The sequence below is a fragment of the Octopus sinensis genome, linkage group LG8 (genome assembly GCF_006345805.1).
Source record: "Octopus sinensis linkage group LG8, ASM634580v1, whole genome shotgun sequence".
Taxonomy (NCBI): domain Eukaryota; kingdom Metazoa; phylum Mollusca; class Cephalopoda; order Octopoda; family Octopodidae; genus Octopus; species Octopus sinensis.
In genome coordinates this window covers 32,896,441-32,921,882 of record NC_043004.1, presented here as the reverse complement: position 1 = coordinate 32,921,882, position 25,442 = coordinate 32,896,441, and the positions used below count along the sequence as shown (strand labels likewise).

General features: G+C 35.7%; 2 protein-coding genes across 5 annotated transcripts in view; one reads left to right on the top strand and one right to left on the bottom strand.

Annotated features, from left to right (window-relative positions):
- Positions 1 to 438: 438 nt before the first annotated feature.
- On the top strand, positions 439 to 7,436 carry LOC115214761. Its single transcript, XM_029783786.2, has 2 exons — positions 439 to 544; positions 5,353 to 7,436. Exon 2 carries the CDS (start codon positions 5,373 to 5,375, stop codon positions 6,057 to 6,059), a length of 687 nt encoding a protein of 228 aa, XP_029639646.1. The 5' UTR covers positions 439 to 544; positions 5,353 to 5,372; the 3' UTR covers positions 6,060 to 7,436.
- Positions 7,437 to 11,087: 3,651 nt separating this feature from the next.
- Positions 11,088 to 25,442, bottom strand: part of LOC115214788 (chitinase-3-like protein 1) — a 57,261-nt gene continuing 42,906 nt past the window's right edge. For 3 of the 4 annotated variants that reach the window (XM_036505340.1, XM_036505339.1, XM_036505338.1), the window contains 3 exons: positions 23,933 to 24,055; positions 15,891 to 16,098; positions 11,090 to 11,751 (listed from right to left, as the gene is read on the bottom strand). In XM_036505340.1, coding sequence (XP_036361233.1) covers positions 11,576 to 11,751; positions 15,891 to 16,098; positions 23,933 to 24,055 — 507 coding nt within the window. In that variant the 3' untranslated portion in view covers positions 11,090 to 11,575. Of the gene's footprint in view, positions 11,752 to 15,890; positions 16,099 to 23,932; positions 24,056 to 25,442 lie in introns of all 4 variants that reach the window. The other variant, XM_036505337.1, reaches the window with a different exon arrangement.

Below are 25,442 nucleotides of genomic sequence, written 5' to 3'. Positions count from 1 at the left end.
ATATAGAGAGAGAGAGAGAGAGAGAGAGAGAGAGAGAGAACGAGAGAGAGAGAGAGAGAGAGAACGAGAGAGAGAGAGAGAACGAGAGAGAGAGAGAGAGAGGGTGGGGTGAGAAATTGCTAACCGAACTGGAAATTCCGTGACAGTTGTATTGACATAATCATAATATCCATTCTGTAAAGGTGAAAGGAGTTTGTGCGTGAATAGTGCAGGAATCTAGAAGCAAGTAAAAATTTATCCTTATTTAGAACTGCGTTCTTTGACGTTTGTTAAAAATTGTTGAAATGGTGTTTGTCTCTCCTGGATACAGATATAGTCTCTATTAAAGATATCTTCCCCTCTATATCTTGTGCGTTACAACTTATCTCGCGAGAAAAACGTAACCTCGTTTCGTTGTCTCCCGAGATTGAAAATACGTTTTCTTTCATTGCAGCGTCATTAACGACTACAGAAGCTTTTTTCTCTTTCAGTTTTTTTTTTCTTTTAACGGGTGGCTTGTTTGTTATAAGAAGACATCCTTTAGTAGAAAGGATTATTATTTTGGGTGAGTATTCGTTGTAAAATTATTTTCGTGCTGTTGTGAAATTATTAAGATAATATTGTTAAAAAATGACACAACCTTCTTTTGTGTAAAATTATTACCGCTGGAGTATTATGTTGATTATGATGTACATTAAGGGAATAATTTGTATTATTTTATTTCATCATTGTGTGGTAAGTAGCTTGCTTACGAACCACATGCTTCCGGGTTCAGTCCCACTGCGTGGCACCTTGGGCAAGTGTCTTCTGCTATAGCTTCGGGCCGACCAAAAAACATTGCGAGTGGATTTGGTAGACGGAAACTGAAAAGAAGTCCGTCGTATGTGTGTGTGTGTGTGTGTGTGTTCCCCCAACATCGCTTGACAACCGATGCTGGTGTGTTTACATCCCCGTAACCTAGCGGTTCGGCAAAAGAGTCCGATAGAATAAGTATTAGGCTTACAAAGAATAAGCCCTGGGTCGATTTGCTCGACTAAAGGCGGTGCTCCAGCATGGCCACAGTCAAATGACTGAAACGAGTAAAAGAGAGTAAAGAGTATTGTGTCTTTTGTGCGCTCGTCCTTACTGCTAGACATTGCAGTCAAATCTTCTCATAAACATACATGCCTATCTTGAACTACAACACAACAACAAAGCTTGTTCGCGACTTCGTGCAGTCCTATTCTCTATTCATAAACAACTACACAAAGCAAAAAGGAACAAAATAAAAAACTGGATTGGCTGAATCGACAGAGCGTGGAATTTGTTCTAGATCTTTGTCGCTTTCGTCACTGACTACAATTATCCTCAAAAGATTTTTGTAATGTGCTTTACCTTACAGATGTAATTTTTGACACTGAATCCGAATTTATGATTCATTTATTCCAGAAAAAATTTGCCAAAATGTTACAGGTGTTCAAAATTTCATCATCACGTAGTGGGGGGGGGGGTATCGGCATGTCAAAACATTGCTAGAAATAACAGTCAAAACATGAAAATATACACGAATGAAAGTAACATTAAAACATTCGCAAGCAAATTAAATATTTAAAAAAGCTTTCTCACATACAAGCATTCACATACTTCCCTTGTACACTCACACACATATACTCACAGAGTTGAAACGCTGTTTGATTTTTCTTTTAGCGTTGAATGTTTACCATCTCACTTCTATTGCTTGCACACACACACCTCCCTTTTACATACACATACTCATACAGAGCTGAAACGCTCCCACTACCAGCTTGCCATTACCCCTTCCTTCCTTATTCGTTTATCACCCCTTCCTTTCTCATTCATATGTTGTGACGGAGAAAAACACAAGAGTATTATTATGGTAGATTATCTTTCTCGTAATTCCTTCTCCTTGTGCGCATGCGCAGCTTCTTTGGTTACACTGGAAACATATCCCACTGAGGGCCACTTGCCCTTTCGTTATTTTTTTATGGTGCGGGGGGAGGATATCGATAACAAAAAGTGTCTTAAAGCGGTGGCTTTGTGGAGCCGTAACAACATCGAACCGGATGCCTTGTGGTGTTTGTTCCCGTTCAGAATTCAAATCCCTTTGTGGTCTGCTCGGTTATTAGGGTCTATCCTTCGGAGAAGTTATCATCAAACTGAAACTATTTGTTCGGCAATTTCCGTAATTTTTTTTTTTTTTGCTTCTTTAGTATTTTTCTTTTTTCAGCTAAACAGTGAAAAACACAGTCACACACACACACACACACACATATACATACATACATACATCTCTTATGTTTTCACGAACCGCCTCGTAATGAGTCATGCGCACTGCCTTCTCACGCGACAAAATAATAAAAATAACAGCACAAAAATCTATTTTATTTTACATGGTCGAGGTTTGAACACTCTTAGTTATGGACCGAACGAAATAAAGTTACGAAGATCATATATACATGGAAATAAAATTAAAATTTATAAAACGTGAGATTTCTACAATTCTCGCTAGGAACAATACGAAATTGGGTTCTACTAGCGAACAGTGGTCCCGGTGCGCGCACTCGCGCATCCGAGCTAGCTAGTTGTAAGTAGTCGATCCTACAACGACTTTTTAACCCTAACCCTAATTTTTTAACCCTAACCCTAACCTTAATTTGTTTATAAAAATTTATTTACTTAGTTTTAAAAATTATTTACTTTGCGTTTGATTGACTTTGTTCGAAAAATATTATTTAATTTTCTTTGATATATATTCAGCCTTGAAATACAAACATACGCGCAAGTCGTTGTAGGATCGACTACTTACGACTAGCTAGCGCGGATGCGCGCACCGGGACCACTGTTCGCTAGTAGTACCCGAAATTGTACTCCAAACATCTATATATATAAAACTCTAGTTGTGTGAGTGTCTGTCCCCTTCGATTTAGATTCCTAACTCCTCCCACATTTTGCGGTGCAGTTTAACCAAATTCGGGTATCTTATAGTCGTGATTCATATCGAGCCCGTCTGACTATTAGCGCGCGTCAACGATGAGTCTACGATTTTAAAAATAATTTAACATCATTTTTTATTCCATTTTAATGCATAAAATGCATCGTGTGTCGATGGCGGCGGAGTTCGCGTCCACGCTCAATGCTGCACCTGTTTGCTTCACCCCCTTCCCTCCCTCGTGAAGCTGTGGGGAAGGGAGTGTAAAGAAATCAACGTCGTAATGCGTTGTGAAGGAGACCAGCGTTCTTTTAGAACAATGATTTCATGGCTTGAAGACACCAAAACAGAAATGGCTAAGAAAGCCCGAATTGGCATCTATAAAGGAAGTAACTCTCTAAAAATGCTTATATAGTTATTTCCCTTACAAACCCGAGCAACGCCGGGCGATACTGCTAGTTCTTTATAATAAACAAGCTAAAGAAAAAGTGGTACGTTGATATCAAGGATTACCTGAAATTGATTGTCAACAACAAACATTATCCACTCCCTTGCGACCTAAGTTCATTATCTTCTCTGTCTTTTATGAAGAAAAACTGATACTAAAATTTGAGAAGGAGAAGGTGGTACATTAATAACAAAGATCACCTTTAATTGCTACATTGCCAGACTCTGTTCAGTCGCCTCCTACCTAAAGCCGTTAACATACATGTTCCTGTTTCTTAAGCGTGTACAGACTTATTTCAATTCACGTAAAGCTAAAGAAAAGCTATGCTAAATGGACTGACCTTAATTTCAATGCAACATTAGTGTTTAGAAATATTTTTAAAAATATATTACTACTTATATCTGCTTGGTATTTCCTTTAATATTGTTTTTCATTTCTCACTAATTTGAATTATTCAGTCAGAAACAAATTTAAAATATTGTATTGTTGTAAATTATAATGGAAATGTACGATTTTAGTGGTGAGAGGTAGGTCACTAGATTTAGGCTGGCTTTCTGAGAAGGTGAGTTTAGAGAAGTGTTTCCCAAAGTAGGCGGTGGAAAAATCTGATATGGTTGATGGGATCAAATCGGGTGTCAGTGTCGGGTGGGGGAGGGCAAAAGATGCATCGATAGTACACTCCTTTTAGTCTTTATCTACTATTTTAATATTAACACATAAAGTGCGACGGGCCACAATTGTGGCCATCAGGCACATATCAAAAGGCCACAATCGTGACGCAGAAAGATGCATTTAATTTAAGGGTGTTTGTTGCGATCTAATGTCCCTCAAATGCTCCGATAACCCTCAGAATGCAAGAGGACTAATAGTTCAACTAATGACTTTTTCAGATGATGTCAAACTTGCCACCATTATATACTAAGAAGATATTTTAACTAATTTTTATTTTTTATGTGTGCATGGTAGACTCATTTTCATAAAATGTGCTCAGCAGTCCATGCTATGTAAGGGCAAATCCAGCGCTTTATGGGTTAACTTTAAGGACAAATATACGCTAAACTACTTGATAACCACATATTGACAATGATAATTGAGTTTTAAATATGAATAAACGAAATTGTGTTTAAACTACCGATGTTGCATTCGCTTATAGTCACCTGCATTAAACTTGCACCCGAGTAAAACTGCTGCTTTTCGTAACATTTATAGCAATATTTTGTTTGGAGTTAGAAATACAATGAACAAGTGATTTGCTCTTTGAAAACCTGTGACCAAGAGCGAAAATATTTGAAGTCAATGAGAAAAAGGAACATTAGTTTGGGTAGAACTTAACTTGTAAATCTTAGCCGTGTCTATAACAGATTCACGGGAAACACAAGCACAAGTGAACTGAAATCATTTTTCATAATAATTATAATAATATTATTATTTCAAAAACTTTCTGTTTCTGGTAAATGAACCTCGTAGCTTTAACTGTGTCATACGATTTAAAATCGTGATTATAGTCTTAAGTAGCGTCATCTTTACTAATTAGTGACAAAAAAATAATCAATTAGAAACGAAAATAATCAATTTCACCTGACAAAACATTTTTGAATGGTTGTAAAACATTTAAAAATGTTCGCTAAAAAATAACTTAAATGATCACTTGAGATCTCTAAAACTATATTATTATTTGTAATTTTCAACAGATAAATTCATAAACGGTTTAAGCTTCCAAAAGACCGTGAAGATTTAATATTGTTTGAAAGAAACCAACTTTTGGAGTAATTTTTTTTTCTTTATAATTAGATCAGTAAAATAATTTTACATAATTCTAAAAAGCCAATAATCGTTTTGCTATGTAGCGTTTGTCTAACTATCTATCTATCTATCGATCGATCTATCTGCCTATCCATTTGTCTCTCTTTTTCTCCTTCTCTCATATACATACACCTAAGTATGTATTGGAAGTCATATAATAGTAATTACTGAAATGTTTTTCCCTTGGTTTCAGGTCGACGTGAAAAAGAGAAAATGCGTAACGCGCTCAAAAATGTTGAGACTGCGTTTGTTTGTCTTTTAATCATCTCCATTTGTATTTATGCGTATCGATGCAGGACGGTCATTATATCGCAGCGGCCTTTCTCTGCTTGCTTTAACAGTTCGATAGATTTGGATGCCATGCGCTATATGATTCATAGTTTCGATAAAGTCATGAACGAATATAATATAATGCATTGGATTGAAGGTGGAACTTTGCTCGGTGCTCTCAGATATGGCGATATAATACCGTGGGATCACGATGGGGATTTTGGTTACTTGCTAGCAGATAGAGCCAAAGTCGTAAAAGTTGTTGTTCCAGTTTTAAAAAACAAATACAATATTTCGGTTGATCCTTTAAAGCCAACGGAAATGAAATACAAAGGATTAATTGTCGATCTTTATATATATAAAGCCCGCGTTACAGACCCTGGCATGTTGACTCGTGCCGTACCTACTCAACCGGAAGTTCTTGAAAAGTATTTCGATATTGCAAAAAGCCTAATTCTGCCAACTACAAGGTGTATGTTTGCTGGTCGTTTGGTTAACTGTCCTTCTCAGTCTGAGGAAGTATTGCGTTGGCGCTTCCGATATACGTATAATATGACGTTTCCCTATAAACTGAAGTGTTGGTTACCTTGGAATTACGTACGTGTTCATCAGATAAAAGTAAAAACCTAATATTTCGTGTGTTTTGAGGGTATTGTCAAGTGGGGTGAAAGCAACCGAGACCGTTGGGTAGGGAGGAATAAATGTTATAATATTTAGTTTCGTTTATCCTGCTATATAAGCTCATCTTCGTTTTTCACAAGTAAGTATTGTAAACAAGCAATTCCCTTAATTATATCCCCGACACCTTATACGTTTTTGTTCTTAGTCTGTAACTCATCAAATATTAAAACTATTTCAAAAGTGATGGCAAGAATTTCTCGATGAATTAGTGTTCTTTGATTAATATTTAGACAGAAATAATACAGTGAGCTGGCAAAATGGTTAGCACGTCGGAAAAATGCTTGGCGGCAATTCGACCGTCTTTACGTTGTGTTCGAATTTTACCAATGTCGACTTTGCCTTTGACCCTCTCGGGGGCGATAAAATAAGTACCAGTTTGAACTCTAGGGTCAAAATAATCAACTTACCTTACCCTCAACATTGCTGGCCTTGTACTAACATTTGAAACTAATATTTAGACTGAAATTCTATATTATTTACCAGGACTAAATTTTATTTTATTAAAAGCTGTAGCTGAAATCGGACATTATTTATCCTACAAAAACATTCTCAAATTAAAATTAGAAATTCAAATTATGCAAATGACTTTAGCGAGATGAACCTGTCCAAGTTTCAACATAGATGAGATCAGAGGATTTGTTAAGCAGATCGAGTAAATTAAATAGAAACCCTTGTAGGAGTTAATTGGGTTTTCGAAGTTTAAGACTGCGGAGTTTTAAGAGAGTAAATGAGATTGTATAACAAGATATGCAGGCTTTTTTGAAGTGCATTCGACACGTTCAAACTAGAATTAAAACCGGGGTGGAGTGATCTTATTACTTTCTACCTGTTAATCAACGATGTTGCTCACCGCTTAACATGATAACACAGTTTAGCAGGCAATAGGAAACCAATATCATTTTATGGTATGAATTCTCGGAATTTATATGGTGACTTGTGACAGTTCCAAAACAGAAATGGTATTAAGTAGATTGGTTTAATCGTGGAATCGGAATATCGAGAATTTATTATCGCAATGCTTTTTAGAAACATTTTTTGCAACAAGATCAATATTTGCAATGAAGGAAGAGCTTCGATCGTTTAACTTGATCATAATAAATTAGAATTGCTACAGTTTTGCGGATCCACTGAAATTTGAACTTATGACTCGCAAATTATACGTTAAAACTATCATAAGTCTCTTAGTTGAAAGCCTTACTTTTTTGCACCAGTTCACGTGTTCTCTCATCGATTCTGATTTTGGATTAATATACACTAGAAATGTGTTTGTACTCCCAAGTAACTTCCAATGAACATATCCCATTATTTCTCAATGATATATTTATACAGTTCTGTAGTTAAGAGATGAGGAATTATGTACATTACTCTTTTACTTGTTTCAGTCATTTGTTTGTGGCCATGCTGGAGGACTGCCCTCCAGCATCCTACAGGTGTCTTGGGGAAATTTCGAATCTGGGTTCTCATTCCTAAGGTATTTTTCAATATTGTTGTTGTTATTATTATCATTATTGTTGTTGGAATCGAACTCGGAATCTTGGGGTTAGTAGCCCGCGCTCTTAACCACTACGCCGTATGCCCACGGTCATACGGCGTAGTGGTTACGGAGTGAATTTTAGGGCTTATAAATCCAATATTTTTCGAGGGTATATCAGCCAAAACGTTGTGTTAACAAAAAACAAGATAAGGACAAATATACGTCGAATGTAAATAATGGATACATTTATAGTAAGAAATGTTTTGTTTATGCTATAAATCAGTCAATAAAGGATATTAATAAAACATACGTCATCCTTGCAAACTTTCAACATGCAGCATTAATGAACAAGCTGGTGAGTATCGTAGAGTATATAGGCTCCTTACGACGCGACTCTTGGATCTGATTTCGATTCCCACACACTAATAACCTTATGAAATTCTACTCACTGTACACCTGTAATAATCTATGCATATAGATATACGTATATATGCATATACACACGTGCTCACACAATACACATGTATACACACACACACTTATACATATCTATACATACGCTCTGTCTGTCTGTCTGTCTGTCTAGATAGATAGATAGATAGATAGTTTGTGTGGGTGGGTGAAAGCAAGGAAGGATATAATTATTCAATATTTTCTTCAAAATTCGTCTCCTGAAAGCATTCTTGATGATCTCAGCATCATCTGGAAGCTGTCGGTATTCCGCAAACTTTAGAGAAGACTTTTATGTGCCACTGTGAAATACCTTCTTACGACTCCATTGCCTGAACACTTACCAAACATCCGGAGACAAGGCTGGATGACACAACCGTATGTTACGAGCCCTTTTGAATATTTCCTGTGAACAAAAGCACCTGAAGACAGAAAGGAAATATGGCAGTCGTCTTGTTTTCACTGGAAACCCACATATACACACGTGTGGCAGGACATTGTTAGAGAGCAAAACAAAAACTCAGTGATGCATTCCTATGCATACACCAGCACCGGTATACAGGTGTCAGCCGTTCAACTAATCTTAGTGGTGCACATTGAAATATTTTGGCTTGTAGAGATATCGCTTGAATGCTTGTATACCTGAAGTTTATTGTAGATGTTTTCATGGGAGGAGTTGGACCCATTTTCCCAAGTAAAAAAAAAAAAGGAATCTTTTCGGTTTGAACGGCAGTTTTTAACATAATTTCTATGTAACTAAAAAAATTTTAACTTCGTATACTGGTAGAATGTGTTTATAAAACATCTTTTTCTCTTGGCTTTATTGAGAAAATTCTATAATTTGTAAGATATTTGTTGATTTTTTTCTTCAATTTCTGCAATTTCAACCAATCACTGACGTATTTGAGGTAAAAAAAACATTCTGTGCCGTATGAATATGTCCCTCGTTTAAGAAACAGATTGGGTTTATTTACATTTGTGAAAAAAAAAAGATACCCTTACCCCCACCCCTAACCCTAACTCTAAAATAGATTGAAATGCAATAGATCGATACTAGGGTCATAATTATGGGTGACAATTTCATATGACACCGCTAGTAAAAACTGCCGTTCAAACCGAAAAGATCAAAAAAAAAATACTAAAATAACTGTGCTCTTGTTGTTTACTGGATTTAGCAAATGGGGTCAATCCGCTGATACACATTGAGAACAAGAGAGTAACTGGGATTCGAAACTAGAATACCCTAGCTGTGAACACAATGCAGTGATGGTTACTAGATACGAACCGCCAACCTCTTCAGTCACTGGTCTCTACGCTGTTGACTCAGCCCCACTTTTTTTTTCTCTCGGAAAGTGCGTTAGTAATCATATTTTAAACAACTACTGATGTAGCATTCCAGGTCTTCTTCTGAGAGAGTTTTGCCGGGTAGAATCCCAATTTCAAAAATATTTCTGGAAACGTGCAGAAAATTAATCAGCTTTGGGTTGTTTTAAATATGATCATAAATTTCTGCATAATTATGTCGCAATTTGCAAAGGAAATATATTTGGCGTTAATTCTTAATGTTGATGTTTTAGCTGATATAAGAAGAAAAATCGAAATTATATAATTTGTAAAAAGTGTTGAAGGGTTGTCAACTAAATAATGAATAATTATTTTAAAATATTTAAAAGCTACAGTTAATCTAAAGAAAGTGATTATCTGATATTGATCTATTATTTATTATTGTTTACTTTTATATCGGTTAACTTGTGGTAACCGTCATACAGTTGAATTCCCAAGGATACCGGTTTCGATATCGGTAAGGTATTCACACTTATCCCCTCTTCAATGTCACACACTCCTTCATCTTCTCTGAATTGACGGAGCTGAGCAAAAATAAGGAATACATTTCTTTTTTTTATTATTTCCAAGCTATATTCTCTATTGTTCAACAACACACATGTCGCGACATCATAGCCAACACTCAGATCACATCCACATAACGCTGGCAGAACAAAATGAAAGATTTCAAAGGAAAGCCCGTTTAGACATACAAAAATCACCATTGTCTGACAGTAAATTCCAGCCTGTAGAGTTTTTGTCACATCATCCAGACTCTGTTACAATACTATCCAGTTCCTACAAACGAAAAAGGACAAATATCTACAAAAAAAGCATCATGATCTTTGTTTTTGTTTTTTTTTTATTTAAACTAATATTATTTAGCTGCAGTTTCAGAAAGAATCCTGTGTTGAGATGCATATCGTCAAAGATGAATGCACAGCCACAGGCATGATGATCGTTTGGTTAAGAATTTCGTTTCGCAATGACGAAAGATATAATATTCATCAATCAACCATTTCTTTCCGCCTTTTCCACCAATTTGTGATATTGTGACTCAACAACCTACTGTCATTTATCAGAAATAAGAAAAAACTCTTCTCTAACTGGATTTGAACACCTAATTCATTACCTAATCACACACGTTCCTCTAACCACTCCGGAATTATAGGAGGCATAGGACTCGATCTCTTGTATTGCTATGAATAAATGACAAAATGCTCAAGATGTTCATTGCTGTTGTTCCTTGTTCTTTGTTTGCAAAGTAAAACCAAAATATTGATTTCAAATTTTGGCACAAAGCCAGCAATTGCTTGGGAGAGTGTAAGTCTATTACATCGACCCACTACTTAAGTGGTACTTCCTTTATTGACCCCGAAAGTATAAAAGAAAAAGTCGACCGCACCTTAAAGTAAAAACCAAAATGTTAGCATTTTAACATGGCAGGTGATGACTTTGAGAGTCTGGCGAAGAGGCTATGGGGATATGTTTAGCATTCTTTTGAGAATCTGGAATATAAAATGTTTGACTACAACCAAACTATAAACTAAATTTATAGTTTGTTGCAACTACGCAGCTAAATTTTTCCTGTCTTCATTTTAAAAGAGATACAAAATAAATTCGAACCTGCAACGATTTTCAAATGATTTTTCTTTGTCTTTAGTTTATTGAGTTTACTTAGATTTAAAAAAGATTAATAATTGTTGAGACACTTCGCCGTCTTTCATGGAACGGTTTTTAAATGTTATTCAAAACCAGAAGCGCTTATTTGGTCACATTTTGATTTTTTCATATTTGTTTTATTTGGTTTATTACAAAATACATATTTTGTTTTAATAGAAATATTGTATGGAATTATCTGAATTCTTGACCAGATAACAATCAGCAAAAAAAAAATACCTTACAAAACTTGATTGGTCATATTGATTGTTGCAGCAGTTGTATATGATGTAACTCTTTATCGAGGAGTCATCAGTTACATATTTTAAAATGTATCAAAGCGAGCAGTTTCGAGTCTAGTATTGATTAAATCCAGCCAATCCTATTTGACAGACTAATTCCACAGATGTTACAATGTGACAGTTTGTTGTTAATTTAAAGAGAAGCATTTAAGTATTGTTCAAGGCTTGTTTCTTTTTGTCGTTATTCAAATTCACAGCGACAAAAATAAAATGAAATCTTCTCGATATGTTTTGCCAATTATTTATACTTGTTTATATTAGCAGGTTGCACCACGGTAATAAGTGCACATACTAATACTTCGATCAAAGCGTGTTCCTTTTGGACATTTCATTCTTATGGCCTGGTTGCTGGGCAGACACAGTATGTAGTGCCTACAGGATCTCGGGTCTGCTAAACGTTTCCGAGGGGCTTTTGTACAATCTACATTGTTGACTGAAAAATTAGAAACAAAATCTTAAGCAGAGAAGAAAAACAAAAATTTTCTTTTAAATAAAATTGTAATAGTAATATCATTTTTGTATCTTGGGTATCTTTCAACGGGTGGAATCTGGCATATGTGTAGCGCTCAAGAGAAATCGATATTTCAGCTACACAGACGAATATAAGGGAAGCAGTGTTTCTGACTAAACTATGTTTTTGGACATAAATCTTACACAATTTTCTTTACATTCATAAAGTATGTAGTGGAAAACTTAATCCGTTGGTATTGCTGACATTTGCAAAGTATCCAGTAAGCTGAATAATCTCTTGATTAATAAAATACAGCGAAAGAATTGCTGAAGTTTGACCTTTTAGTGATCAATGGCTGACCATACTTATTCAGTTTTATTTTCTAGACAATCTGGTACCTATTCCCAATATTTAAGTGAATTGGTACAATATCAGAAGAAACAGAAATAGAAAAAAAATATTTAGCAGAAGCCTAAGTTAATCTATTCGAACATATTGCATCTTCTAAAAAACAAAATCACTATGAAATTAATAACCAACATTCTTCCATGCATATGTGTGTGTAATCTTATTTGTGCGTTTTATATTTTTATGATAAGGTTATGAAAAACTATTTGGAAAGGTGTAGGATTGTTGGCCCGGGAGCCAAAGAGATGTATTCTCTTAATCAAGATCAATAATTCTTTTTGACTACTAGCCCCGCATGTTATAAATACTTCACGCTGGTAAGTTTGAGCAATAGAACCGAATACTAAATTAGGATTTTGTTAACTTACAGATCTCGGCCTTTAAATAAATACCCAGGAATTACATCAATGTATTCTCTCAAAAACAATAATAAATTCCTAAAATCGACGAAATCACCAAAATTGCAATCTTCCTGCCTTTCGCTATTATGAAGTCTAAGAAAGCTTTCACTAATAACAGTTATTTTTCACATCTAATGAAGTGGCTACTGTTTGAGAGACAATAATACTCTTTCATGCATAAGATACTCTTTCGTAGACGCTGTCACCATCTAACTAGTGGCATGGTCTCTTTCATATAAAGGGAAGTGGCGACCGTTTCACAGACAATTATGAATAACTTCGGACAAATGGTGTTCAGCATTATTTTAGCTTTGATAAATGTGCCGCATTCTGTTGTCCGTTTACCCACATCTTCAAACGCATTCAGTGATATATAAGAAAAGGTCAAAATATATTTCTTTCCTCAGTTTGCCAATATTTTTGCTGGTGGGAAGTTGGGAAAATTGTTAAGAACTCCGAATTATACAGCTTGCTACGATGCTTTGCCTGGACTCCGCAGAGAATCAACAGGATGTTCAAAAAGTCTCTGCGCCAGTAAGTATTTTATTGCAAAATAAACACTTATAAAATGGTATAAGACTACAAAAGAATATATTAGACTTTACAAGACTTTAAAACTTTATAAGAGGTGTCGAAAAGTGTCGTCTTTCATTTTCAATACACAAGCTGACTCTTCTACACATGTTTTGAAATATATCTTGGAGAGTCAGAATGAAAAAAAAATTCACTTGCGGAGAGACTTTTTGGACACCCTGTACATTTAGAGGTGCAAGCGAGTCCTTCCACTCTAATGTCGATGTGAATTGCACTTTTGAGTCGTTCTTATAAGAGTTGGCTTTGCAATGTTCTTGCACGTTTAGCCATTTTACTAACAACGGTAACAATGTTAGGTAGTAACATGATGGTACCCAAAAGTAACCGGAAACTTTCTCTGTGAGACAAACCCTTCGTGGTTCAGGCTCTCACCGCTAGAAGCCACTTGGTGCGAACCTCAGGCATCAGTCTGTCAACTGGTGTTGCCCAGTGAGGTCATACTGCCACGTGTTGCATCTTTGTTTTGCAGTGCTATTCCCAGTGTTCATCGATTTTTGCGATGGCTGAAACTAAGGAACAGCGTGCTTCCGTAAAATCCTGTTTTCTCCTGGCAAAAATGGCGACCGAAACAGTTGTCATGCTTCAAACTACTTACAAGGCTGCTGCCATGAGTAAAATACAAGGTTACGAGTGGGTTTCATGTTTTAGGAATGGTCACTAGTCACTTGAGGACCAACTTCGTTCAGGACGACCGTCGACCTCCCGACACGAAAATTCATGAACTGATCTTGGAGGACCGTCACTGAAAAATTAACAAACTTGTTGATATGACAGGTATGTCCTGGAGCTCCTGCCAATAAGTTTTGAGCGAGGAATTACGAATGAAAGGAGTTGCAGCAAAATTTGTGCCTAGCTTGCTCGCGGAGGATCAAAAGCAGTGACGACTGAATGCGTGCCATGAACTGAAAGAACAGTTGGAAGTTGATCCGGACCATTTTTGAAGGTCATCAGTGGTGACGAAAGCTGGTGCTGCGGAATTTGCAGATGTGGAAGAGATGAAGAAAAAACGACGGGGGCGTTAAAAGGTATCACTTTGCAAGAGTTCCATCACTGTTTCCAATAGTGGAAAACGTGCCTGGACCGATGCATTGCTTCAAATGAAGAATACGCTGAAGGCGGTAAAAGAGTAAACATGTAAAACTAAGTGAATAAAATAATATTGCAAAATTCCGGGGTTTTTTTATACCCTCTAGTATATATATATATATATATATATTATATATATATATATATATATATATATACCGGAGTAAGCACATAAATGTGAAACAAGGTAGAAAAAAGAGTACTCAAATACCAGAGATAGAGTAATATGCTTTATTTAAAAGCAGCAGAAATATAGCAAAAGCTGCTTTTAAATAAAGTATATATATATATATATATAATATATATATATATATATATATATATATATACTGGGTCTCCTATGCCGGTGCCCTGATAACTAAGTGATCTTTTGTTCCCTTAGGATTGTTATTCCATTTCATGAAACTTTGCGGTTGACTAGGTTGGTGCTCTTCTGCGTTCGATATGTCATTAAGTGCATGAGTCCTGGTTTGATACCATTGTCTGGCACCTTTTGAGTGGAACTTGGTAATCTGAAACCGTATGGAAGTGTAAGATTGTGTGTGTGCGTGCGTGCTCGGCATGCGTGTGTGTATGTGTGTGTTTCTGTGTCTGTGTCTGTTTGTGGGGGAGGGGTGTATGTGTCTCCGTTACTGACGAATTTTAGCTCATACTGTAACCAACAATGAAAAGCTGTTCCTCTTCATGTGAAGTTCTTTGCAATATTTGTTCTGGACCGACTTACAAACCCTCCCTTGTCGTTATCGCCGTCAAAAATAACTGAATCGGTTATTGTATTGTTGTATTGTTGAAATTTTATAACGATGCTACAGTCTTCCAGTTGTTCTATTGAACATGTATAAATAATATGTTAAAGACAAATATACTCTTCTACTCTTGGCACAAGGCCCGCAATTTTGGGAGAAGAGACCAGTCGATTAAGTCGACCTCAATACGCAAATGGTGCTTAATTTATCGATCCCGAAAGGATGAAAGGCAAAGTCGACTTCGGCGGAATTTGAACTCAGAACGTAAAGATAGACGAAATACCGCTAAGCATTTCGCCCGGCACGCTAATGTTTCTGCAAGCTCGCCGCCTTTATAGACAAATATTCACTCTGGATAAAATGTTAATCTATCAGAAATAACTCTTCTCAAACAGGAAATTGAAGCGAGCACCGTAAGGCAACGAAATTGCCAAATATTGGTGAACTCTATTGCTTTAAAACATGTCAGTTTAAAACAGGTCCGCGAGCTTTATAAAGCTCGCGGACAAATCAGTGCACTGGCCCCTGAAATATTTGTTTATTGGCAGCCAGACACAACATACGTAAATCAGAATTGGGCCCCAAGATCCGTTCATCAATATTTACTCCTACCTTTTTACTTTTGCCTATAACTAATGGGTACAAGATCAGCAATTCATGAGAACAAGGGGTTTGGTCGATAGCTTTGGTCCCACTGTTTGATTGGTAGTTTATTTTATCGACCCCCAAATGTACGAGAAGCAAAGTTGGTGCTGGAAGGATTTGAACTGGGAACGTAGAAAGTCGAAATAAATACTACAAATTATCTTTTCCAACGCTCTAAAGATACTGCCAGTTCACCATCTTGTAATTAAATAATATCAAGAAAAGAAACTCAGACTCCTACCTCTTGCCGCCCTTGTTGTAAATTCTAAAATGGTATTTGGTGGTTGAACGTCATCTGGATACTCGTAATCAACGTCAGATGACAGCAAAATGTTACTGATTTTGTTCGTCAGCGGAAATCTACCTTGTCCGCATGAACCAGTGAAGTCATCCATCTCCAGGGACCAGATAAACGCCCCGGCTAGGCCTTTGTTGATGATATTTTGAGCCTTTGAAAAGAAAGAAAAAGCAAGTTAACAGATAAGCATTTATTTATTTGAGGTTCATATTTGTTTTATTGAATAAGGTGTCGAATTCCCTACAAAAGGGTATATCTTGGTATTGGTGTTTTATCGTACGCATAAACGAATGGATGAGACATTTAATATCTTATTTCTTTATTGCCCACAAGGAGCTAAACATAGAGAGGACAAACAAGGACAGACAAAGGGATTAGGTCGATAACATCGACCCCAGTGCGTAACTGCTACTTAATTTATCGACCTCGAAAGGATGAAAGGCAAAGTCGATCTCGGCGGAATTCGAACTCAGAACGTAACGACAGACGAAATACCGCTAAGCATTTCGTCCGGCGTGCTAACGATTCTGCAAGCGCGCCCTAATGACTTAATCCATCAAGCAGTTAAGTAGTAGACTCACACACACACACACACACACACATACACACAAGCACAGGTGATTGTTTACAGATAGTCATATGTTTCGCTCGATACGAGATCATCAAATGAACGAGAATAAACATTTATAGTTCAGCATGGAAATGACGATTTAGAAGTTTTTCTAAAAATGAGTAAATAAGATTAAGAAGTTTTCTATCATAATGAATGATAGAAGAGTTTATTGTTATTGACAGCAGAGGAAAAACAGATGAAAATGTATGAAGGAAGGAAATGGAAAAATATGGGAGAAACATGGGGAAGAAATTGGTAGTTATTTATTTCTTTGTAAAATAGTTCGTAAGAAAAGTTTGAGGTAAATACATAAAATTTCCGGAGATTATAAATTTATAAAGGAAGAAATAGATGTAAAAAAATATATATATATTGATAAGTCACTGGTGAGGGACGGGAATTGCACATACTAATTAAGATAATTAGTTAAGTGTCAGAGGTCTGCAGCAGTGGAGAATTGAGGTGGACAAGTGGGTAAAATCCACGGAAAACTTGGGCAAAGAAGACTGCAAAGTAAGTTTACAAATGTGGGGTTTATGGTAGGTGTAAATTAACAGTTGAGAAAATTGAGTTTCTGAGAACAACAAAAATTAGTGAAATGAAATTAACTAAAGAAGAGGGAATGTCATAAACTATTAAGAAATAGTGGTCAACAATGAGAAGTATTTAGAATTATTTGTTGTGCCCTGAAAAGAACAGGTACTAAAATTATGTGTCGAAAATTCAGAGTTCTGGGTGTAAAGTACAATAAAAATAAAAAAAAGTAACTAGAAAAAGGTAGTTGAAGCGTTAATGCAATATCGGAGAGAAGAAAGAGCACAGCTAAAATATACGATACAAAGATGTCCACCCAATAAGCAGAATTTAGCAGATTACTCGTAGCAAGTAGAAGGGCTGTGTTTCAAGCAAAAATTGCGAGGTTTTTATTACCATTATAGAACTTCACTAAGGATATTATTTTCCCTTTGAGACTGTAGTTAGTGTTCTTCACCTTTAACTCTCGAATATATTTTATCTTTTCTTTTTCTTTTACTTGTTTCAGTCATCTGACTCTGGACATGCTGGAGCACCGCCTTTAGTCGAGCAAATCGACCCCAGGACTTATTCTTTGTAAGCCCAGTACTTATTCTATCGGTCTCTTTTGCCGAACCGCTAAGTGACGGGAACGTAAACACACCAGCATTGCTTGTCAAGCAATGTTAGGGGGACAAACACAGACACACAAACACATACACACACATACATATATATATATATACATATATACGACAGGCTTCTTTCAGTTTCCGTCTACCAAATCCACTCACAAGGCATTGGTCGGCCCGGGGCTATAGCAGAAGACACTTGCCCAAGATGCCACGCAGTGGGACTGAACCCGGAACCATGTGGTTGGTAAGCAAGCTACTTACCACACAGCCACTCCTGCGCCTATGTCGACAGTTCATATTTTCTATGTAGGTTTCTAAATGTATGAGTGTGGTTGTTGTAGCTTAATTTTAAAAGAATTTGTGGAACTAAGTGTAACTTTACTCTCCTTCTTTTCATCTTTAGAGCTATTAGCAGTCTATTTAACACTATCCATTAGGTTCATATTTACCTTAATGCATTGTATATGGGAAAATATATTTGATTTTTATTCCTTTGCATTTGTGATATGTATCTCTAAAATCTATAACTCTTCAGGGTGTCTACAATCATAAAACGAATTTTCCTTCTTGCCTGGAACGAAGATAAAGATCAACCCTGCAAATTTATTTCGTTATAACTCGAAATTTACATCAATATCGTAACACGTAAAAATGAGACAATTGAAAGGATGTAAATCTGAATTCTAAACGATTGGGAAATTAAAGAAAAATATCATACTGCTGTTAGGAATTCTAGAAGCCACGATAGCGCTCTGTAGCTATTCTTTTCAAATTTCTTTCATGCAAAAGTTTCATTAACACAGAGTCATACACACACACACACACACACACACACACACACACAAACTCACACACACACTCTGTCTCTCTCTCTTTCACACACAAACACACTCACATGTATATATATATATATATGTATGTATATATATGAACGAAAATCCATTTTGTTGCGTACGTTTTACAATTTCTTTTCTTAAAGTTAATATGACCGAAAATGAAATAGGAACACAACAATCAGAAGACAGTTTCCTATGTGTATCAAGATTGAGATTTAGTAAATATTTTCGCATCCCGAAAAGGACGACTAATATCAATACAAGGTAAAAGGGAGTTACAGTGTGTTTCACAAAAGAAAAGAAAAAAAACAGGAAGAAAAACATACATTAAATTATATCTTTATTATATATTTCAAATATATAAAGAGGGACATACAAAAATATATGGTGTTTCGCAAATTATTGACTAACTTCGAGGAAAAATATTCTGATATCATATAAAGAATACACGTAAAAAATATGTATGTAGGAATGTGCACACATGCACATAATACATACATACCTAAATATATATATATATATATAATATATATATATATATATGTGTGTGTGTGTGTATGTGTGTGTGTGCGTGTGTGTGTGTGTGTGTATACATACATACATACATATATATATATATAATATTTAATACAATTTTAACTCGGAACCACATGTTAAATTTGTTAAATGCATGTTATTAAGTTCATGCAACCAGAAACAAATTTTTGGAATGCTATTATTTATGTCCAATATATGTGCGTGTAAGTGTGTGTATGCATTTGGGTGAGTCAATTATATGTACATACATATATATGTAACTTTGCCAAAAGTTGCAGAAAAAGATCTGAAATTTATGCCTACACCAAAAGTCACATATTAGAGACCAGCCTATAATTCTGTCGAAAATAACAATTGTTCAACTTTTTCATCGATAAAAATAATTAAAACTGATAAATCTTCGATAAGAAACAAATCAAAATTCAACTCATCAAGAAGAACAATTCTTATCTAGCCAAATATTTTGATATCCTTTCCAAATTCCCACTTAACAATTGTTGTGGTGTATGTCAGTTCATACATATTAGTTAGTATATCAACGTAAAAATCGAAAGAATACTCCAATTGTGAACTGTCAAAGTAGAAATTTGATCTACTGCATCGAATGTCCGAATTATAAAGAAACATATCTTGGTCAGACAGGAAACGTACTACTAGAACGTGCCTGAGTACATCGGCAACAGTTGAGAAACTCTTATGTCAGTGAAATCTCATTAAGTAATCATTTAGAAACATACGGTCATAGAATGTTTTTATGACTCAAGTGGATTTAGAAGTGTAAGAGAAAAGAAATTTACTGAGAAGTTCAAACCTATTCTCAATGGTCTCTACTATGAAGAATAATATTGATGGTGTTTTGCATTTAATTCTACTTAGAAACTGTTCTTATATTAATAATAGTATTAAGTTCAATTTGAATTCAATTTCATAAAAAAATATTTAAGGCGGAACTACTGTTTGTAGTATAAGATGTTTCCCCAAGATTTGGCTGTAGCTGAATCCTCTGTTGATGACTTTGACGGGCTAAAATCTTTTTTATGAATAAGCGTTGTAGATGCCGCCATGTGCCATATTCAAGCTGTTCGCTGATTGGTTAAAATAGGTTTCGCAAGCGTCAGCCTGCCAAAAGGTATTTAAAGGGAAAATTCAACCATTTGACTGAAGTTATCATTTGCGAAATGTATTAGTTGTTTGTTAATGCAGCTTCTTCATAAACATGGAGGTAGTTGTGAAAATTGTAACAAAGTGTGAAAATCGAACTGTATTAGATTTTGATTGAGTAATCTACACAATTTTAGTAATCTGCACACAGATGGATAGATAGATAGATAGATAGATAGATAGATAGATAGATAGATAGATAGATAGATAGATAGATAGATGTACATATACATATGATATATATGTATATGTGTATGTGGGTGTTGTGCGTGTGAGAGTATGTATGCGTATATAAGTGCTGTGTGTGTCTGTAAATACACACATATATGTGTGTTTGTGTGTGTATATCCATATATATATATATATATGTGTGTGTGTGTGTATCCATATATATATATATATATATGTGTGTGTGTGTGTGTGTGTGTGTGTGTGTGTGTATCCATATATATACGTAATGCATAAACACATGTTGCAACTAATATATTTTTACAGGCTATTCAAAACATAACAGTTAACAAAGTTTTATAAAGATATAACAGTAATTATATTAAACAAATATAACCTTTAGAAAATCTGTCTATGCATGCAAAGAAATTTTTTATAAGATATAAAATTGAATTATAATACCACGTAGATAAAATATGAAATAGTTTAGCGACATAATTCAATTGATGTCTTCATGCTGTTTGAATATTTGAAACTCTGTATACGAACCCTCGCAAATATATGACGGTTTCCACTCTAAGATAAAGTCTCAGATCTCATTGTTAAAACTAAGGATCCTCAAAATTACTTAGCTTCGATCGTTCCGTTTGTTACCGTAATTCTCTTTTCGCTTAGACGTGCGCACGTTTCATTTTTATCTCTTCTTCAATCTTCAATCAATGTTTTCTTTTTTTTTTTTCTTTTACACATATCTAAGAGGAGAATTTTGTCTAGGGAGTAGATCAGTAGCGAAGGGTTTCTCACGTCCAAGCGCACTTGAGCGTATCGAATATAACTTTACTTACATATGTTTCATTCAACGCTACGTCACACGACGTTATTTCTTTTTTTTTTTTTTTGCATTTGTTGTTTACTGGTTCCTTCTTGTTTCGAGTCTTCTTTCGCTGCTATTTTGATTTCTTTATTTGTTCCTCTACTTTCCTTCTTTCATTGTTACTTTGCTGGGTATCTACAAAGGCAATGCTGCTGAAGACATTACAAATATTGCGTTTCCTTTCTAACTCGTTTATCTTACAATCCCAAGAATGTTTCCAGCATGCCTCTAATTCAGTGCTATCTTAATCGGCTTCTAAAGTCCCAAATTATTCTGTTTATATTAATTATTCTGAGATGATTTTTATAAAATTATTCAGATCCTTTAACTTTCAACACATTTCTTCTATTTGAAGCAACTTTAGAATTATTCCAGTCGTTTTTGTTGTTGTTTTTTTAACCAAGTTAACCAAATCTAGCGTTCTCTTCTTTTTTATTTTCTGTCCTCTTTATTTCTGTTTCCTCGGATGGCGAGCTAACAGAATCGTTAGCACGCCGGGCAAAATACTTAGCGGCATTTCTTCCGGCTTAACGTTCTGAGTTCAAATGTCAACGAGCTCAACTTTGACTTTTTATCCTTTCGGGGTCGACAAAATAATTACTAGTTGAGAACAGGGGTCGATGTTCGACAAATTCTCCCACAAATTTCAGTCCTTGTCCCAACAGTAGAGCGGACTATCTCTGCTTCGAAAGGTGTTTCTTTAAAGCGACACTTTATCTTAATACCTAATCGTTTTAACTCAGATAAATACTATATTATGCAATGCTTTTCACGAAAAATATATAATACTATATTAAAAGAAGCATTGTATAACACTAAATTGGAATACAGAAAGCAAGAAAAAAAAGTACAGCTTCGATGGAAAAGTAATATTAAAACAAATTATATTTATAATAAAATTTCATAAACGAAAATGAATTGATATCTCAAGAAATTAGCAATCAAAATTTATTTATTTTTTAAAGAAAAAGCTCAGATTTAAAAATATATGACAACAATTGAATTAGTCTCTCTGCGATAAAAAAAATAGTAACTGCAGTTTAGTGACGACGGTGACAAACGCGTGATATTGGAAAGAACATACAGAAAGGCGGCTTTCATAGATGTAAGAGACTTATGCATGTTGAGAGAGGGACAGAGAGGGGGGAGAGAGGGAGGCTTCGATAAAACGGCTGGTGTTAGTTGGTCATATGTTCAGTATCAGTCAATATATTCGTATGAGAAGGCGGCGAGATGGCAGAAACGTGAGCACGCCAGCCGACCCCAGGATTTATTCTCTGTAAGACTAGTACTTATTCTATCGGTCTCTCTTGCCGAACAACTAGGTTACGGGGATATAAACACACCAACATCGGTTGTCAAGCGATTATGGGGGACAAACACAGACACACAATCATAGACACACACAAATATATGTATATATATATATATAATATATATATATATATTATATATATATATATATATATACGACAAGCTTCTTTCAGTTTCCATCTACTAAATCCACTCACAGGGCTATAGTAGAAGACACTTGCCCAAGGTGCCACACAGTGGGACTGAACGTGGAACCATGTGGTTGGTTAGCAAGCTACTTACCACACAGCCACGCCTGCACGTGAAGTAAATGTAGAATTTAAAGATATCCAGATCGGAGCCCACCTCGTGAGTTGAACTCAGTTTCTATAATCGATTGGCGTGTGGGGGTTGTTAATAAATTGCATATCTTTATAAATGTGTCAGGGTGATGGACTTTAAAAAAATCCATACATATATGTGAGTGTACATAGACATAATATGAGGAGACATGTGTGTATGTATGTATATATATATATATATATATGTGTGTGTGTGTGTGTGTGTTGTGTGTGTGTGTGTGTGTGTGTGTGTGTGTGTACATGTATATGTAAATATCTGTATATGGAGGCGCAATGGCCCAATGGTTAGGGCAGCGGACTCACGGTCGCAGGATCGCGGCTTTGATTCCCAGACCGGGCATTGTGAGTGTTTATTGAGCGAAAACACCTAAAGCTCCACGAAGCTCCGGCAGGAGGTGGTGGCAAACCCTACTGTGCTCTTTCAACTCAACTTTCTCTCACTCTTTCTTCAGTTGTACCTGAATTTCAAAGGGCCAGCCTTGTCACACTCTGTATTACCCTAAATCTCCCCGAGAACTACATTAAGGGTACATGTGTCTGTGGAGTGCTCAGCCACTTGCACGTTAATATTACGAGCAGGCTGTTCCGTTAATCGGTTCGACCGGAACCTTCATCGTCGTAACTGACAGAATGCCGTATATGCATATGTGTGTATATACATATGTGTGTGTGTGTGTGTGCATATATATACACACACACATACACATACACATACACATACACACACATATATATATGCAAAGAAGAAGTATGGGCGTATTGTTTGGTGATGTTTGCGTATGTAAGTGTGCACGTGTGCGCTCAGGAATTCAGTGTCTGCTTGCGTGGTGGTGGGAAGACTCTAAGTGTGTATGTGTGTGTGTGTGTGTGTGTGTGTGTGTGTGTGTGTGTGTGTGTGTGTGTGTGTACATTTTGCCGAACGAACGATCACTGATGATGTCAAACAAAATAGCTAGTATCGAAATTTTAAAAATCAATAAGTGGCTACATTACCTTAATTTGAACACTGATTATATTCTCGAAACCCACCCATTGATTACCTCCGTAGGCATAAGGTACTTTCTGTGGGTCAATCCAGGCGCTTTTCCAACCCCGTTCTCGAATATTTTCACATATCTATCAAACAGAGATAAGACACATTTAATATACTTCAATTACGCTTGATATCAGTTATTACAAAATGACTTCTATATACAAAGAAAAAAAATGCGACCGAAAATGATTTATTAATGATTTTTCTTAAGTTCATCAAAAGAATAAGCTATTGTGCTTACTTTTTACGAAAAAAACTATTTTCTTCGAAACAAGTGCCAATCGAGACATTCGAGCCTTCCTTTAGGCTTTCCAAATATTAACTCCTGGATGTCATCTTAGATAATCGCATAATGTCGTGCGGTTTTATTTCAAGAATTCTCGCCAAGAGAGAAAGATGTATGTATGTATCTGAGTGCGTGTGTGTGAAAGTGTATGTGTATGTGTGTGTGTGTGCGTGTGTGTGCGTGTGTGTGTGTGTGTATGTGTGTTTGTGTATGATTAAGGGGAAATAACCCGTCCTGATGAACGTTTTTTTTTTGTATTCCTTGAGTTCAGACCGTTTCCTCAGAAAAGTAGTCAATTTTATTATCTACGTCAGCGACGTAGATAATTTAAAATTTTCTATTCATGTAGAGTCTGAAGAGCTGTCCACAAGGCGTTGGCTTCGTGAGTGCGAAACCTTGAGTAACTCTATGTAAAATTTTCTTGTAAGATATATATATATATATATATATATATATATATATAATACAATAAAGTGTTGCCCTGATGATCTGTCGTGGTTCCGTATCCAATACACACTCAAAACATCCAAAACAACCAATGTAAAGAACCACAACAGTGAAACGTACGTAGAGAACAAATGATACAAACTTGTGATTATCCTAATTCCTTCGACATTTGCTCTGTACATCATAACTAGTAATACTACTAAGTAAAGTAATAATCAAAACACTATTCTAGGTGATGGTAATTCGCGTAGAACTCTGAACTCAATAGTAACAATCGCACATCTAGTTGTACAGACAAGATGTATTATATATACGTATTTAACGACGGATAGACAGATGTGATTATAAGTGACAACCTATTTTCTCCATGACACATACTGAGTATTAATGTGCTCCACCTTTCAAGTCGTTAATAATTACATCTTATTCTCTGTTTGTTTTCCCTGTTCTGTTTACAAAGAAATTGCAAAGAATTATGAACGCTTCTAAAATTACTTTGGCACCTGTCATCCTATAAAGAATACAAAATGCGTCTAAAACCATCATTTTTGTTCATTTAAATCTTCCATTAATTGGAAGAGACGTTCTGTAATGAACAACTTTATATAGCCGTATCTAGGTGTTTACAAGGCGCACGTGTTTATAAATTTCGCCTCAGTTTAGGCTGAACCATTATTCATCACCTGCTTGTATCCAACAATGAAACTTTTGTCCACAAGAGACAACCAAATTTCAGG

What these genes read in the sequence shown, in the direction of transcription:
- LOC115214761 (XM_029783786.2), top strand. Translation starts at nt 5,373, where the DNA reads ATGCGTAACGCGCTCAAAAATGTTGAGACTGCGTTTGTTTGTCTTTTA.